The sequence below is a fragment of the Coregonus clupeaformis genome, chromosome 14, assembly GCF_020615455.1.
Source record: "Coregonus clupeaformis isolate EN_2021a chromosome 14, ASM2061545v1, whole genome shotgun sequence".
Taxonomy (NCBI): Eukaryota; Metazoa; Chordata; class Actinopteri; order Salmoniformes; family Salmonidae; genus Coregonus; species Coregonus clupeaformis.
In genome coordinates, this window is record NC_059205.1 from 13508579 (window position 1) to 13525132 (window position 16554).

Below are 16554 nucleotides of genomic sequence, written 5' to 3' on the forward strand. Positions count from 1 at the left end.
GGAGGGTGACGTGTGAGCCCAATAGATCAATCGATCCCGAACCTCGAGCGGAATGTACTTCCGACCCTCCGGGCACTGTGGTGGACTAGGGTCGGTGCGTAACGCCCGCTCGAGTTCAGAATCGACCTCCCACACTACCGGTGCCACCAGACACGACTCAGGCAGTATGGGAGTGGGCTCCACGGACCTCTCCTCCGTGTCATACCGCCGAGACAGCGCATCTGCCTTGCCATTCTGTGACCCAGGGATGTACGTGATCTTAAAAGTAAACCTGGTCAAGGACATACTCCTACTTGCCTGGCGAGGGTTCAGCCTCCTCGCCGCCCGGATGTACTCCAGGTTACGGTGGTCCGTCAAAATGAGGAAAGGGTGTTGAGCCCCCTCAAGCCAGTGCCTCCACACCTTTAGAGCCTGTACCACGGCTAACAGCTCCCTGTCCCCTACGTCATAGTTCCGCTCCGCCGGACTGAGCTTCTTGGAATAAAAAGCACAGGGGCGGAGTTTAGGTGGCGCGCCAGACCGTTGTGAAAGCACGGCTCCTAAACCGGCCTCCGACGCGTCCACCTCTACCTGGAACGGCAAAGAGGGATCCGGATGCGCCAGCACCGGGGCCGAGGTAAACAGGTCCTTCAGCCTCCCAAACGCCCTGTCCGCCTCGGCCGACCACTGCAGACGCACCGGACCCCCCTTCAACAGAGACGTGATGGGAGCTGCCACCTGTCCAAAACCCCGGATAAACCTCCTGTAGTAATTTGCAAACCCCAAAAACTGCTGCACCTCCTTCACAGTAGTTGGTGTTTGCCAATTACGCACGGCCGACACCCGGTCTACCTCCATCTTCACCCCTGACGCAGACAACTGATAACCCAAAAAGGAGACCGACTCCTGGAAAAACAGACACTTCTCTGCCTTCGCATACAGGTCGTGCTCCACCAGCCTCCGCAACACTCTTCGCACCAGGGCCACATGCTCGACCCGGGTAGGCGAGTACACGAGAATGTCATCAATGTACACCACCACTCCCTGCCCCTGCATGTCCCTGAAGATCTCATCCACGAAGGATTGGAAAACTGACGGAGCGTTCATCAACCCGTATGGCATGACCAGATACTCGTAATGGCCCGAGGTGGTACTAAAGGCTGTTTTCCATTCGTCACCCTCCCTGATGCGCACCAAGTTGTACGCGCTCCTGAGATCTAATTTCGTGAAGAAACGCGCCCCATGCAACGACTCAGTCATGGTCGCAATCAGCGGGAGTGGATAACTATACTTCACCGTAATCTGATTGAGACCACGGTAATCGATGCACGGACGCAAACCACCATCCTTTTTCTTCACGAAAAAGAAACTCGAGGACGCAGGGGAAGTGGAAGGCCGTATGTATCCTTGTCTCAGAGATTCGTCTATGTAAATCTCCATAGCTTTCTTCTCCTCCTGAGACAGAGGATACACATGGCTCCGTGGGAGCGCAGCTCCTGCCTGGAGGTCTATCGCACAATCCCCCTGCCTATGGGGTGGCAACCGCGTCGCCCTCGCCTTACTAAACGCAATAGCCAAATCCCCATATTCAGGTGGAACGGGCAATGCGGGCACCTGGTTTGGACTCTCCACCGAGGTAGCCCCTACGGAAACGCCCAAACATCTACCCCCACACTGAGCAGACCACTCCATCAGAGCCCTCTCCTGCCACGAAATCGCTGGGTTATGGGTACTCAACCAGGGCATGCCCAGCACCACCGGATACGCAGGAGAATCAATCAGGAACAGCTGAATCATCTCCTGATGATCCCCCTGCGCACACATCCTAAGTGGCGCTGTGACCTCCCTGATCAAGCCCGTACTCCAACGGACGACTATCTAGGGCATGAACGGGGAAAGGAACATCAACAGGAGTAAGGGGAATCCCTAACGCTAAACAAAACTTTCTATCAATAAAATTCCCAGCCGCGCCTGAATCTACCAGCGCCTTATGCTGGGAATGAGGTGCTACCTGTGGAAAACTGACAGGTATACAAAAATGGGCAACAGTGAGCTCTGGGTGAGTGGGGGCGCCTTCTCACCTGGAGGGAATCCCCAGTGCGGGACCTGTCGTCATCTCCCCTAGGAGGCCATCCCCAGCACCTAGCCGCGGTGTGTCCTCCCCGACCACAGTTGGTGCAGTGGATGGACCCCCTAGCCTGCCGACTCCTCCTTTCTCTAGCGCCAGCGCCCCCGAGCTCCATAGGACACGGCTCGGAGGCGCTGGAGGGTGAAATGGACGGACCCTCCGCAGGACGTCCGCGGGTAGCCAGCAGGTGATCCAGCCTGATGGACATGTCGACCAGCTGGTCGAAAGTGAGGCTGGTGTCCCTACAAGCAAGCTCCCGACGGACGTCCTCTCGTAGGCTACATCTGTATAAATCGATGAGGGCCCGATCATTCCACCCCTGCATCTGCCGCTAGAGTACGGAATTCAAGAGCGAATTCCTGGGCACTCCTCCTCCCCTGCCGGAGGAAGACCAGACGCTCCCCGCCGCTTTCCCCCCCGGGGATGGTCAAACACCGCCCTGAAGCGGCGGGAGAACTCGTCGTATGTAATCGTCGTGGCGTCGATCTTCCTCCACTCCGCGTTGGCCCACTCCAACGCTTTACCGGCCAGGCAGGAGATCAGGGCGGACACGCTCTCATGCCCCGAAGGGGCCGGGTGCACGGTGGCCAGGTATAACTCCACCTGGAGTAGAAATCCCTGACACCCAGCCGCGGTCCCGTCGTAGGCCCTCGGGAGAGATAGTCGGACTCCCTCGAGGTTCCGGCGCTGGAATGAGCGGGCTGGCCGATGGTGCTGGCAGGGAGGGAGGTGGTGGAGGCGTACCCCAGCCTCGGATGGTGGAAATCACCTCCTGCAGGGCGGTCCCCATCTGTTGGATCTGCTCTCGTTGGTCCCGAACCTGGGCCTCCAGTCTCGTCTGAGCTGCTTCGGCTCCTGCTGATTCCATTGAAGGTGTGTAATTCTGTCAGGCGTGCGGTAGGTGTAATAGTGGAATCAAACGCAGGACTCAGAACGATATTCCCAAAGGCTTGTATATTAGGCCAAACCAAGGCAAATGGAAACTTTGCCCGGAGGGCAACAAATACGCACGAAGGCGAAAAGAAACTGCGCTCAAACAGGTGCGACAAAATAGTAACCGCGCACAAACAGGTGCGACAAAATAGTAACCACGCACAAACAGGTGCGGAAATACTCCAGTATAATGGAGAGAAGCTCAACCGAGCAAATACACACAACTGACGGAAATCAATTACACACAACACTAGACAAACACAACGAGAAACTTATAGGACACTAATTAAGCCAAAACAGAAACAGGTGTGAAAAACAAACAGACCAAAGCAAACGAACAAGAAACAAACAGCGGTGGCAGCTAGAATTCCGGAGACGACGAACGCCGAAACCTGCCCGAACAAGGGAGAGAGGCAGCCTCGGCCGAAACCGTGACAGCCTTCCTGTATTATACTTATGCTAAAATGTTTATTATATTCTACTGAACCATTTACTTTATGTTCGTATTCTTATCTTTTATTCTTTCTTATTGTTGTTGCATTGTCGAGAAGGAACCTGCAATTAAGTATTTTGTTGGACGGTGTATACCATGTGTATCCCGTACAACTAATGAAACCTGAACTAGTAACGATGGAAATGGGAAACAGCTCTGAGATTTAACGATGCTCCTAAGAAGGTTCTAACAATGAACTTAGCCTTAAGATGCTTTTGAGAAACCGGGACCTGGCTGCTCTGATCTAGGATCCCATCTCTCTGGCTCTGCCTTAGACAGCTTTGAAGAACGGGTGTGCGCGCCTGCATTCAAACAAGTGCGAGCGGCCACCCAAACACACGCACTTGTGCGCACACACATACTCACGGAGACATGCACCCATATACACACACATGCGCACACACACACGCACACACACTAGTGTGCACACACACACAATCCCCAAGAGACACTGGGGACAGTCTGCTTTCACCCAGATGAACCCAGCATCAAAAGGACACAACCCTTCCATCTTCCCTGGCAGAGAGTAAGGGCGCATTTGAAAGCACAGCTGCCCCAGGTCCTGCTCTATAAGCAGCCTTTAAAAAGAGACGGAGAGAAAGAGGGAGAGATGGATTTAGATAGATAGATGGAGAGAGGAGGCAAATGAGGGAGAAAAAGCATGGCTTAAAAACACATCTTGTTGCAGATTTTTGCTCACATAAAAGTCTGCACAAACCTAATCCAAAGAGACTTGCAACCGAGCAACCGGGGAGGGGAGAGAGGGGGGAGGGTACGGAGACTAACACATCCCTTTCTATAGACAGAGTAATATCCCTGTAGTAAGACATCTATCATCAGATCAACAGATCAATCATACCACCATTAGATGCCTGCCATCTACAGACATCGAACCATTACGGCATTCCCCAACAGTTTTATCCAACAATGATGTGCATGTGTCAACCTCTTTAGCTGACTGCCAGAACTCACATGACAAAAAGCGTCCTTGATTCAATTAAAGTCTTTTCATTCTTCAATATGTGGTGCTAATAGAAATCGGAGAGAGGTACTCTGCTGTGTTTAAGATAAACAGCTCTCCTTCTCTCCTGCCATTGAATGTCTCTACAAGTAGCCTAAGTTGTCGACAGATCCCTCCTTGTACCTTGTAGTTACAGGAGAAAAGAGACAGCTAATATCATTAGGGAGACTAAAAGGGAATGTGGAGATCTACAGTACCAGTCAAAGGTTTGGATACACCTACTCATTCAAGGGTTTTTCTATATTTTACTATTTTCTACATTGTAGAATAATAGTGAAGACATCAAAACCATGAAATAACACATATGGAATCATGTAGAAACCAAAAAAGTGTTAAACAAATCAAAATATATTTTATATTTGAGATTCTTCAAAGCAGCCACCCTTTGCCTTGATGACAACTTTGCACACTCTTGGCATTCTCTCAACCAGCTTCACCTGGAATGCTTTTCCAACAGTCTGGAAGGAGTTCCCATATATGCTGAGCACTTGTTGGCTGCTTTTCCTTCACTCTGCGGTCCAACTCATCCCAAATCATCTCAATTGGGTTGAGGTCAGGGGATTGTGGAGGCCAGGTCATCTGATGCAGCACTCCATCACTTTCCTTCTTGGTTAAATAGCTCTTACACAGCCTGGAGGTGTGTTGGGTCATTGTCGTGTTGAAAAACAAATGATTGTCCCACTAAGCCCAAACCAGATGGGATGGTATATCGCTGCAGAATGCTGTGGTTAACATGCTGGTTAAGTGTGCCTTGAATTCTAAATAAATCACTGACAGTGTCACCAGCAAAGCACCCCCACACCATCACACCTCCTCCTCCATGCTTCACGGTGGTAACAACACATGCAGAGATCATCTGTTCACCTACACTGCGTCTCACAAAGACACAGCGGTTGGAAGCAAAAATCTCAAATTTGGACTCATCAGACCAAAGGACAGATTTCCAACGGCCCAAAGTCCATTGCTCCTGTTTCTTGGCCCAAGCAAATCTCTTCTTCTTATTGGTGTCCTTTAGTAGTGGTTTCTTTATAGCAAGTCGACCATGAAGGCCTGATTCACGTAGTCTTCTCTGAACAGTTGATGTTGAGATGTGTCTGTTACTTGAACTCTGTGAAGTACTTATTTGGGCTGCAATTTCTGAGGCTGGTAACTCTAATGAACTTATCCTCTGCAGCAGAGGAAACTCTGGGTCTTCCTTTCCTGTGGCGGTCCTCATGAGAGCCAGTTTCATCATAGCGCTTGAAGGTTTTTGCGACTGGAAGTGGAGAGAAGGTTTGAGTGATCCGAGTGTGTTTGGAGTGTCACACTGTAGCAATCACATCCCAGTAATAGGGCATTATTAGTGTGGAGAGATGGAGCTGGGAATCAATGGCGGGTAAAACGGAGCAACGGATGGAGAAAAATAATGGACGAGGGTAGAAAAGGCAGCAATTGGGGCATCAAAACACATCAGATTTCTTCCTTCCTTTCCGTCGTCTCCTTTCCCCCTCTCCTCCGCTGCTCTGAGCTCTCATCACCCCTTTCCCTGGTGCCCCCCTCGACTCGCATCACCCCTCCTTCTCCTCTGCCCCTCCCTCCTTCTCTCCTCTCTGTCTTTGAAGATGTTTTGTTTTGGAGTTGGCGCTAATCTTCAAATGAGTACTCCGAAATGCATGTCCTCTGTATGTGTTCCAGTTTGTGTGTGCATGACAGGGTGTGTTTATGTGGTTGTTTGTGTATCTGGGCGTATGTTGTTACTCTTCGTAACGTTGCCCCCAGCACGGTGGTGGATGTCTTGCTGAGACTGTCTGTGTCTGTGTGTATGTGTGTGGGTGTGTGTGTGTGTGCATGCATGTGTCTGTGAGGCACAGCGTGACAGCTGGAACAGTAGACGCACACAGACAGCTGGATACCAGCACAACCCCAGAGGGAGAAAGGACATAGAGAGAGAGAGACAGGGAGGGAGGGACAAACAAAGAGTAGATGCAGTGTAGTAGGCTACATATTCAACAGCGAGCTCACTGCATGCATGCCTGTGTGTGTTTTAGAGACAGTACACTTTGTTCCAAAAGCTCTGCCCATTTACAAACATTTGCATGTGCACAATACACATGTAGGCCTCTATGCTATATTTTACTTGTCATCATGCCATGTTACGCCGTAAGTATTTTGAGAAGTTGCATCAGCAAAACCCATTTAGACTAACATTCTCGTAAGGCCTAATTGAGTTCTGTCAGATAAAGGAGGGAGCAGAGTGGTTCAATACAGTTTTGTGTTGAGATAAAGATGGAGGAGGACAGGAGGGGAGGAGAGAAGGGAAAGATGAGAGATGATAAGGAGGAAGAAAAGCGAGAGAGCAGGGAGGGGGAGGGGTGACGGGGAGAGTAATAGGGATGGACAGATACGGAGGAGAATAAAAGGAAACAAAGACAGAAAGAAAAATAGAGGGGGTGAGTGTTAATGACAGCTAGTGAGATAGAGAGGGAGATGTACTAGAGAGAGAGTCAACCACGCAAATGAGAGAGGGGATGTGGAGTAGAGAAAGAGGGAGAGAACAAGAATGACATAGAGAAAGAGTTAATAGTTAGATTTTTATGTCCGCTGAATTCCCCGGTGTGTCTTCTCTCTCCCCAGCACCAGTTTACACTCAGCAGGAAGAGGAAATGAACTTGTGCTCTCACTCATCTACCACCCTGGTGTCGTGTGTGTGTGTGTGTGTGTGTGTGTGTGTGTGTGTGTGTGTGTGTGTGTGTGTGTGTGTGTGTGTGTGTGTGTGTGTGTGTGTGTGTGTGTGTGTGTGTGTGTGTGTGTGTGTGTGTGTCATTAGTAACGGATGCGGGTGACTAATTGAGGATGTCTCAATAGCAGCAATGTCTAGCAGTGTCTGTGTTGGCTCGTTCAAGCTGCTAGGACACCTCTTAGTCCACCTACACACCCTCAGGCACACACACACTGGCATGAGCACACACACTCACACACGCGCACACACACACACACACACATAAACACCATCCCCTCGCTTCTGGCATTAGAGGCACACTGCCACTTCTAATAAAGGTTGAAAGGATGGACTCAATTCCCCACTGGTGTACCGTTTGCTCATAGAGGAGTGTGTGGACCACCAAGCTTGAATGCCCCATTAAAATGGATTGGACTCTAATTTAAAGTACAAAATACACTGCATTGACTTGACCAGATAGACCAGATTTCTGACAGTAGAGTGTATTGTGAAGGGGCCTCACCAGTATCCTGTCCTCTGATTTGCTGTGCTTGGTGTCCTGCTTCACAGCTTGCATAAACTTGATAGATTGTTTATCAATGAGACTCCTGATGCTCTCTGTGGAAAGAAGGCATAAAACAAAAGTCAATACTGCAAGTAAATTACTCCCTCACAAAAACACTATCTTACATTACAAACACCACTGCACACACATGACCACAGGAGAAAACAAGAGGAAACGAAACTGGTTTTATATTTAGCCCCAGAGACGGAACTGATATGGAGGTACAGGAACATTATGAGACAAAAAAGACAGAGGGGCATGGCAAACAGCTTTAGCAAAATGTTATATGAAAGGAAGTTTTATCAAAGTTTTATCAAATAGTTGATACACATCACAATATTTCTTAAGCTGCCATATCCAAAAGACACCATAAGCTTTCAAACACTAAGGCTGCGTTTACACAGGCAGCCCAATACGGATCTTTTTTCACTAATTGGTCTCTTGACCAATCTTATCAGCTCTGAAAAAGATCTGATTTGAAAAGAGCTGATGTGATTGGTCAAAAGACGGAAGAGGGGGATGACGAGGAAGGATCAGACAAAGACAAACAGAGAGTTAACGCAGTGGTAATCGACTTTAATCTCTGTAAAAGCTCAGACACCGGTAGGATTGTCAAGCGTTTGCCTGCCGACAGTACTTAGCACCTCTGAACAGAGTGTCGGCAGTCAACCTATTTTGTGTTCAAATAGCAAAGACCTTGGAAGTCGTCAGCCACTATGCCTTGTTAAAATTCTCCAAACCAGAAGTCGGCAGTTGCGTTATTTGGCAATGCATATCCGAGCGTATTGCTTATGGTCTAGATTTGAAGCTATCTGCGCTAATGTTGTTAGTTTGTAGAAAGCCCTTGTTGATACTATGGCCACAGCTAGATAACTACCTAGCAAGAATTCACTGTCCATAATCCCATTACACCAGTGCCAGCCCATAGTCAAATGTTTAGCTAGCTAGCTAAAGTTAGCATTTTCACTAACTAGCAAAACACAGCTAGCTAGCTAAGGACACTGCACTAACTCGGCAGCTAACACAGGCAGCTGATTCATGGAAACGAGTTAATCCATTGCAATTTAATTATAATAGCAATACTAGCTACAGTGGTTAGCTAGCTTGGAGGAAGTATTTAGTGCTGTGTGCATTGTGTCTGTGCACTTGGCTAGCTACACTATATGACCAAAAGTATGTGGACACCTCAACATCTCATTCCAAAATCATGGGCATTAATATGGAGTTGGTCCCTCCTTTATTGCTATAACAGCCTCCACTCTTCAGGGAAGGCTTTCCACTAGATGTCGGAACATTGCTGCGGGGACTTGCTTCCATTCAGCCACAAAAGCATTAGTGGGGTCGGGCACTGATGTTGGGCGATTAGGCCTGGCTCGCAGTCTGCGCTCCAATTAATCCCAAAGGTGTTCAATGGGGTTGAGGTCAGGACTATGTGCAGGCCAGTCGAGTTCTTCCACGCCGATCTCGACAAACCATTTCTGTATGGACCTGGCTTTGTGCACAGGGGCATTGTCATGCTGAAACAGGAAAGGGCCCCAAACTGTTGCCACAAAGTTGGAAGCACAGAATCGTCTAGAATGTTATTGTATGCTGTAGCGTTAAGATTTCCCTTCACTGGAACTAAGGGGCCTAGCTCGAACCATGAAAAACAGCCACAGACCATTATTCCTCCTCCACCAAACTTTACAGTTGGCATTATACATTGGGCCAGGTAGCGTTCTCCTGGCATCCGTCAAACCCAGATTAGTCCGTCGCACTGCCAGAGGGTGAAGCATGATTCATCACTCCAGAGAAGGCGTTTCCACTGCTCCAGAGTCCAGTGGCGGCGAGCTTTACACCACCCCAGCTGAAGCTTGGCATTGCGCATTGTGATCTTAGGCTTGTGTGCAGCTGCTCGGCCATGGAAACCCATTTCATGAAGCTCCCGACGAACAGTTATTGTGCTGACATTGCTTCCAGAGGCAGTTTGGAACTCGGTAGTGAGTGTTGCAACCGAGGACAGACTATTTTTACGCGCTATGCGCTTCAGCACTTGGCAGTCCTGTTCTGTGAGCTTGTGTGGCCTACCACTTCGCGGCTGAGCCGTTGTTGCTCCTAGACATTTCCACTTCACAATAACAGCCCTTACAGTTGACCAGGGCAGCTCTAGCAGGGCAGAAATTTTACGAACTTACTTGTTGGAAAGGTGTCAGCCTATGACGGTGCCATGTTGAAAGTCACTGAGCTCTTCAGTACGGGCCATTCTACTGCCAATGTTTGTCTATGAAGATTGCATGGCTGTGTGCTCAATTTTATACACCTGTCAGCAACGGGTATGGCTGAAATAGCCGAATCCACTAATTTGAAGGGTTGTCCACATACTTTTGTATAGTGAGGGAAAGACGTATTTGATCCCCTGCTGATTTTGTATGTTTGCCCACTGACCAGTCTATAATCTTAATGGTAGGTTTATTTGAACAGTGAGAGACAGAATAACAACAACAGAAATCCAGAAAAACGCATGTCAAAAATGTTATACATTTTAATTTTAATGAGGGAAATAAGTATTTGACCCCCTCTCAATCAGAAAGATTTCTGGCTCCCAAGTGTCTTTTATACAGGTAACAAACTGAGATTAGGAGCACACTCTTAAAGGGAGTGCTCCTAATCTCAGCTTGTTACCTGTATAAAAGACACCTGTCCACAGAAGCAATCAATCAATCAGATTCCAAACTCTCCACCATGGCCAAGACCAAAGAGCTCTCCAAGGATGTCAGGGACAAGATTGTAGACCTACACAAGGCTGGAATGGGCTACAAGACCATCGCCAAGCAGGAATCAGCCCAGAACTACACGGGAGGATCTTGTCAATGATCTCAAGGCAGCTGGGACCATAGTCACCAAGAAAACAATTGGTAACACAGTATGCCGTGAAGGACTGAAATCCTGTAGTGCCCGCAAGGTCCCCCTGCTCAAGAAAGCACATATACAGGCCCGTCTGATGTTTGCCAATGAACATCTGAATGATTCAGAGGAGAACTGGGTGAAAGTGTTGTGGTCAGATGAGACCAAAATGGAGCTCTTTGGCATCAACTCAACTCGCCGTGTTTGGAGGAGGAGGAATGCTGCCTATGACCCCAAGAACACCATCCCCACCGTCAAACATGGAGGTGGAAACATTATGCTTTGGGGGTGTTTTTCTGCTAAGGAACAGGACAACTTCACCGCATCAAAGGGATGATGGACGGGGCCATGTACCGTCAAATCTTGGGTGAGAACCTCCTTCCCTCAGCCAGGGCATTGAAAATGGGTTGTGGATGGGTATTCCAGCATGACAATGACCCAAAACACACGGCCAAGGCAACAAAGGAGTGGCTCAAGAAGAAGCACATTAAGGTCCTGGAGTGGCCTAGCCAGTCTCCAGACCTTAATCCCATAGAAAATCTGTGGAGGGAGCTGAAGGTTCGAGTTGCCAAACGTCAGCCTCGAAACCTTAATGACTTGGAGACGATCTGCAAAGAGGAGTGGGACAAAATCTCTCCTGAGATGTGTGCAAACCTGGTGGCCAACTACAAGAAACGTCTGACCTCTGTGATTGCCAACAAGGGTTTTGCCACCACAAAGTCATGTTTTGCAGAGGGGTCAAATACTTATTTCCCTCATTAAATTGCAAATCAATTCATAACATTTTTGACATGCGTTTTTCTGGATTTTTTTGTTGTTATTCTGTCTCTCACTGTTCAAATAAACCTACCATTAAAATTATAGACTGATCATGTCTTTGTCAGTGGGCAAACGTACAAAATTAGCAGGGGATCAAATACTTATTTTTTTCCCTCACTGTATATATAGTGTACCATCCCAAAGCCTACATGGCATATGAAGTGTGACTGGTTCATCTGTGGATGTACGGAGAAAATACCCTATTTTTCCCTTTTTTTGTTGGCTCCCCCACGTCGGGGTTCTTTCTCTCTGATTAGCTCAAAGTGAAGTTGTTGGCCACTGACGAGCATTGCGATTCTACAAGTAGCATCGGCAGTTTCGTCGCTACCGGGTCGGCAAGCAGCAGGTACCGCTTTTGTTCTAGCAAGAAAAGGAACGGCCTGCCACTGTGATAAGTACCTATCGGCAGTCTATCGGCAGTGAGATTCTCAGTGTGTTTCATGCTTAAAACCCACTCACTTAAAGCCCTTAACACTGGCCATTCCCACAGATGGCCCGGCCACAGCATATGCTGAACTACAATTAGAGAGAGAAGTAGGGAATGGGAGAGAGAGATGGGAGAGGAGAGGATGAGTTAAAACCTAGCCAGCAGATCCGACCCACTTGCTTACAGCTTCATTAGGGTCGGACAGGCTTCCTGCTTAGATTAAAACACAGTGGAGCCGGCGCAAGATATGTCTCGCAAAACGTAGGGTGAATGTGGAATAAGTGGGACCATTTTTGCATTTCCATCTTCTGTAACTTCTTTCGACATCTATCCAACATATTAGCCCAACACATTTCTGAAATCCTCAAGATGTTTCCTAATCACACAAAACAACTAATGTTGATATCATATTCACAGAGGCAGGACACACTCATTTGTGTACACTGAGTCAAAACCATATTTTCAGTTTGCATTTGGTAGACTGGGATAGCAGGTTAGATCAACTGGGACACCGTTATTATAATCCTAATTGTACTCCAATGACAATTCAATTTTGTGTGATTAGGAAACATTTGTTGGGCTAATATGTTGGATAGATGCCTGAACAGGTTACAGACCCACTTTTTCTGAATTCTGATTTAACAATACTAATAACAGTACTACACAAAATAAATTACAGGATCTAGTACTACAAGAACCAGGGCCCTGCCTAACCTAAGTACAGGGGGTCCCTAATGTAAACTGGATCTCTTTCCTCCATTGGAAAAGCCTATAAGACTGTCCCACTTTAGCTACTCCATGCTGTCCTACTTTAGCTACTCCATGCTGTCCTACTTTAGCTACTCCATGCTGTCCTACTTTAGCTAGATACAGTTGGTAAAGCAGGACAACAACAAAAATGACTGAATTACAAAATGTAAACAAAATATTGGCAACTTTTTTATGTATAGTGATGCATCAGTAAATAGTATGCACATTTCATCACAATTTGGCACAGTGCATTATCTATGACCGTTTTATAACCTTAACATCAAAACAGAAAAAAGCGATGCCACTTATCTTACTGTGTGCTTCGCAGAGTGAGCTCCCACTTTGAAGCTTGCTCTATGATGTCACACCAATGAAGAGATGTGCTTTTGATCATGTGGTTTATCTGCAAGTGCTTAGTAACAATAGTGTTTACTTTTTCTTGTCAGACCAAGCAATAAACGTATCAGGATGAAGCTGTCCCACTCTTTCTGAATTCACACTACCTCAATCCAGGAATGAGAAATGCGTTGTACTCCCAACTGTTTGTTTCTTTTAGCAGTCATTCAATCTTCTCAGTTCAACAGTTGGAATAATGGGACAATTCGAGAGTACAATACATTTCTCATCCCTGGATTGAGGTATGTTTTCTGCGAGACATACACTACCAGTCAAAAGTTTGGACACACCTACTCATTCAAGGGTTTTTCTTTATTTTTTAAATTTTTTACACTGTAGAATAATAGTGAAGACATCAAAAGTATGACATAACACATTTGGAATCATGTAGTAACCAAAAAGTGTTAAACAAATCAAAATATATTTTATATTTGACATTCTTCAAATAGCCACCCTTTGCCTTGATGACAACTTTGCACACTCTTGGCATTCTCTCAACCAGCTTCATGAGATAGTCACCTGGAATGGATTTCAATTAACAGGTGTGCCTTATTAAAAGTTAATGTGTGGAAATGATTTCCTTCTTTATGTGTTTGAGCCAATCAGTTGTGTTGTGACAAGGTAGGGGGGGTATACAGAAGATAGCCCTATTTGGTAAAAGACCAAGTCCATATTATGGCAAGAACAGCTCAAATAATTCCAAGTGAAGCTGGTTGAGAGAATGCTAAGAGTGTGCAATGCTGTCATCAAGGCAAAGTGTGGCTATTTGAGGAATCTCAAATATAAAATATATTTTGATTTGTTTAACACTTTTCTGGTTACTACATGATTCCATGTGTGTTATTTCATAGTTTTTATGTTTTCACTATTATTCTACAATGTAGAAAATAGTGAAAATAAAGAAAAACCCTTGAATGAGTAGATGTGTCCAAACTTTGGACTGGTACTGTATCTCGTGCTGGCTCTGCCGTGTCTTAATCTACACAGGAAGCCTGTGAGTAGCTGAAAGCAAGCGGATCTGCTGGCGAAGTTAAAAAACTGCCTTGATTGTCTAATGGACCTGCTCTTTCGCCATGAGTGCCCACCACACATCCCTTCCTTCCTCTCTCTGTACCTTTAGCTCTGACTGGTCATTACCGCAGCCAAGTCCAGATACAAACAAGGGATTAATTTGCCGTCACGATATTTAACAGTGAGAGACACCCTTTTAACACCCTTCTGTCCAATGGTGTAAGTCGGTGTGTGTGTGTGTGTGTAATGTGTGTGTGTGTGTCAGACAATACCATTGTGTTCGCATGTGTGACCAATGTGAGTGTGATCCTGCTTGTCACAAGTGTGTATAAATATAACTCTCAGTGTGTGTGTGTGTGTGTGTGTGTGTGTGTGTGTGTGTGTGTGTGTGTGTGTGTGTGTGTGTGTGTGTGTTTGTGTGTGTGTACTAAGCAGTGGTATGCTGAGCGCTGCACACCCTAAGGGCACTATAGCCCATCTCTTCACTGAAGAGGACCAGCCTCTCAATGCAGAAACTCATGCCTGCATGCTTCACACAAAATGCTTGTTCGCTCATAACCCCTACACACAAACACACTCAAAGACAAACTCATATTAAAGCCAAGTCAAAGCACCCAGAGACACGCACAGGCAGGCACGCATTTGCAGTAACACACATACAACCAACTCGCTACTGAACGAAGTGTGGATCAAAGAACCGTTTACAGTATGATTGTGGTAAATACAGAGCAGGCAGCAGAACCAAAGCAATCTCAACGTAGCCTGCATATTTCGATTCGGATCGATAGGAATAACAGGTTATCATAAACTGATGTGGGCTTACACAGCCTTTAGCCTGCCCAGGGAGAACATGTAATTTGCCTGCTGCACTAACTCATTAGAGATCACACACAAACGCAAATAGGCCTAAACCTCAAACAGAGTGAACTGTTAAATAAAATAACCATTGGAATTCATAACAGCGATAGGCTCTGTATTCTGCCGAGGAAATATAGTCTGTCGGCTACAGCAGGTGTTGAGCATGACAGTGATTTTTAAAAGAGCAGTTTTGCGCTTACCTGTATTTTCCCTGCAGACGTTAACGAAACCTGCAGCGGTGGTCTCTTTAGAGGCCATAGCGCGCTCTGACTCTACCCCTCTGCGCTTATTATAATCAAGCGAGAGAGCCACTAATGCGTTTCAACTGGCAATCCGACAGTAGCGCGGGCGACTCCAGTGCCTATAAACATATCATATGAGGGATTGAGCCAGAGAGAGAGAGAGAGAGAGAGAGAGACAGAGAGAGAGAGAGAGAGAGAGAGAGAGAGAGAGAGAGAGAGAGAGAGAGAGAGAGAGAGAGAGAGAGAGAGATGCATCAGTCAACGCAAGTAGCACAGACGCAAGTGTATCAGATATTACTTTAAATATTTGAGGGAAAATAAAATGATAACACTACACTACTTTTAATAATTCGTGTTATTAGTGTTGAGATTATTTGAGATTCGAGATTCTCAAATAATCTCAACACTAATACTAATAACACGAATTATTAAAAGTATAAAAAGTCTAAAAGAACATCGATTAAATTTATTAAATTGATAAAATTTTACAATGATAATCGTTCCCTTTATTACCATAATTAATAATGACTCCATTTTGCTTCATTAGACCAATAACTATTGGCTAATTTCATTCATATCAAGAAATAGCCTACAGTACCTCCCGTTGTCAATATATGGCCATGGAGTTCTTTGTGAGCTGGATGACTGCCAACAGTTATTATACAGTGTGGAGTGCTGCAGTAGCAACTGGAGAAGCAGTCACCACGTTTCCATCCACGGTTTTTATGCGAGTAAAGTCATACCGTATTCAAAAAAATCACGACAGCTGTGATGGAATGGAAAGAGGACGGTTCCGTACCTTGGTAAAGTTGCTTTGAGATTCGATATTTGCCAGACATTCGGACCTTCAAACATCAATAGCTTGCGAACAATTTGAGTTACATACCCAAGGTTAGTCTCTTTATGAAGGAAAAAAGGTGTACAACATTGCACAGGTCTTATTTTCTAGATTCCGACCCGAGTTTCATAATCACACAGCAATGGTGTAGGCAGCCTGGCCACTGTCAATGCAGCTACTTAGGAACTGTCAACAAAGTGCATGATCACAATATTAAAATGTCAATAGCTCTGACACCACATGACTTAGCAACCTTATTTCAATTGTCCATTATTCTTTACACAGAGAGGCATGTTGCACACTCTTTAGTTTTCTCATAAAATGATTCCTATGTTTTTAAATATATATATATATTTATAGAAAACATAACTTAAAAATCAATAGCTCCTTGACCATGTGACCTAGACACCTCAAACCAACTTTGGAATGTTCATAGGGTAGGGACACACACTGCACACCCTTTGGTTTCCCCAGTAAGCGCTTACACAATTTTATATCAATATTTGAACATGT

The 16554-nt window shown here is 46.1% G+C and overlaps 1 protein-coding gene across 5 annotated transcripts in view; it reads right to left on the minus strand.

Moving 5' to 3' along the window:
- The window catches only part of LOC121581117 (capping protein, Arp2/3 and myosin-I linker protein 3), a 63304-nt gene extending 47103 nt beyond the window's left edge, over positions 1-16201 (minus strand). For 2 of the 5 annotated variants that reach the window (XM_041896508.2, XM_041896510.2), the window contains exons 1-3: positions 15802-16201; positions 15162-15322; positions 7776-7870 (exon numbers count right to left, since the gene is read on the minus strand). In XM_041896508.2, coding sequence (XP_041752442.1) covers positions 7776-7870; positions 15162-15219 — 153 coding nt within the window. In that variant the 5' untranslated portion in view covers positions 15220-15322; positions 15802-16201. The other 3 variants (XM_041896509.2, XM_041896506.2, XM_041896507.2) reach the window with 2 other exon arrangements.
- Between the last annotated feature and the right edge of the window lie 353 nt (positions 16202-16554).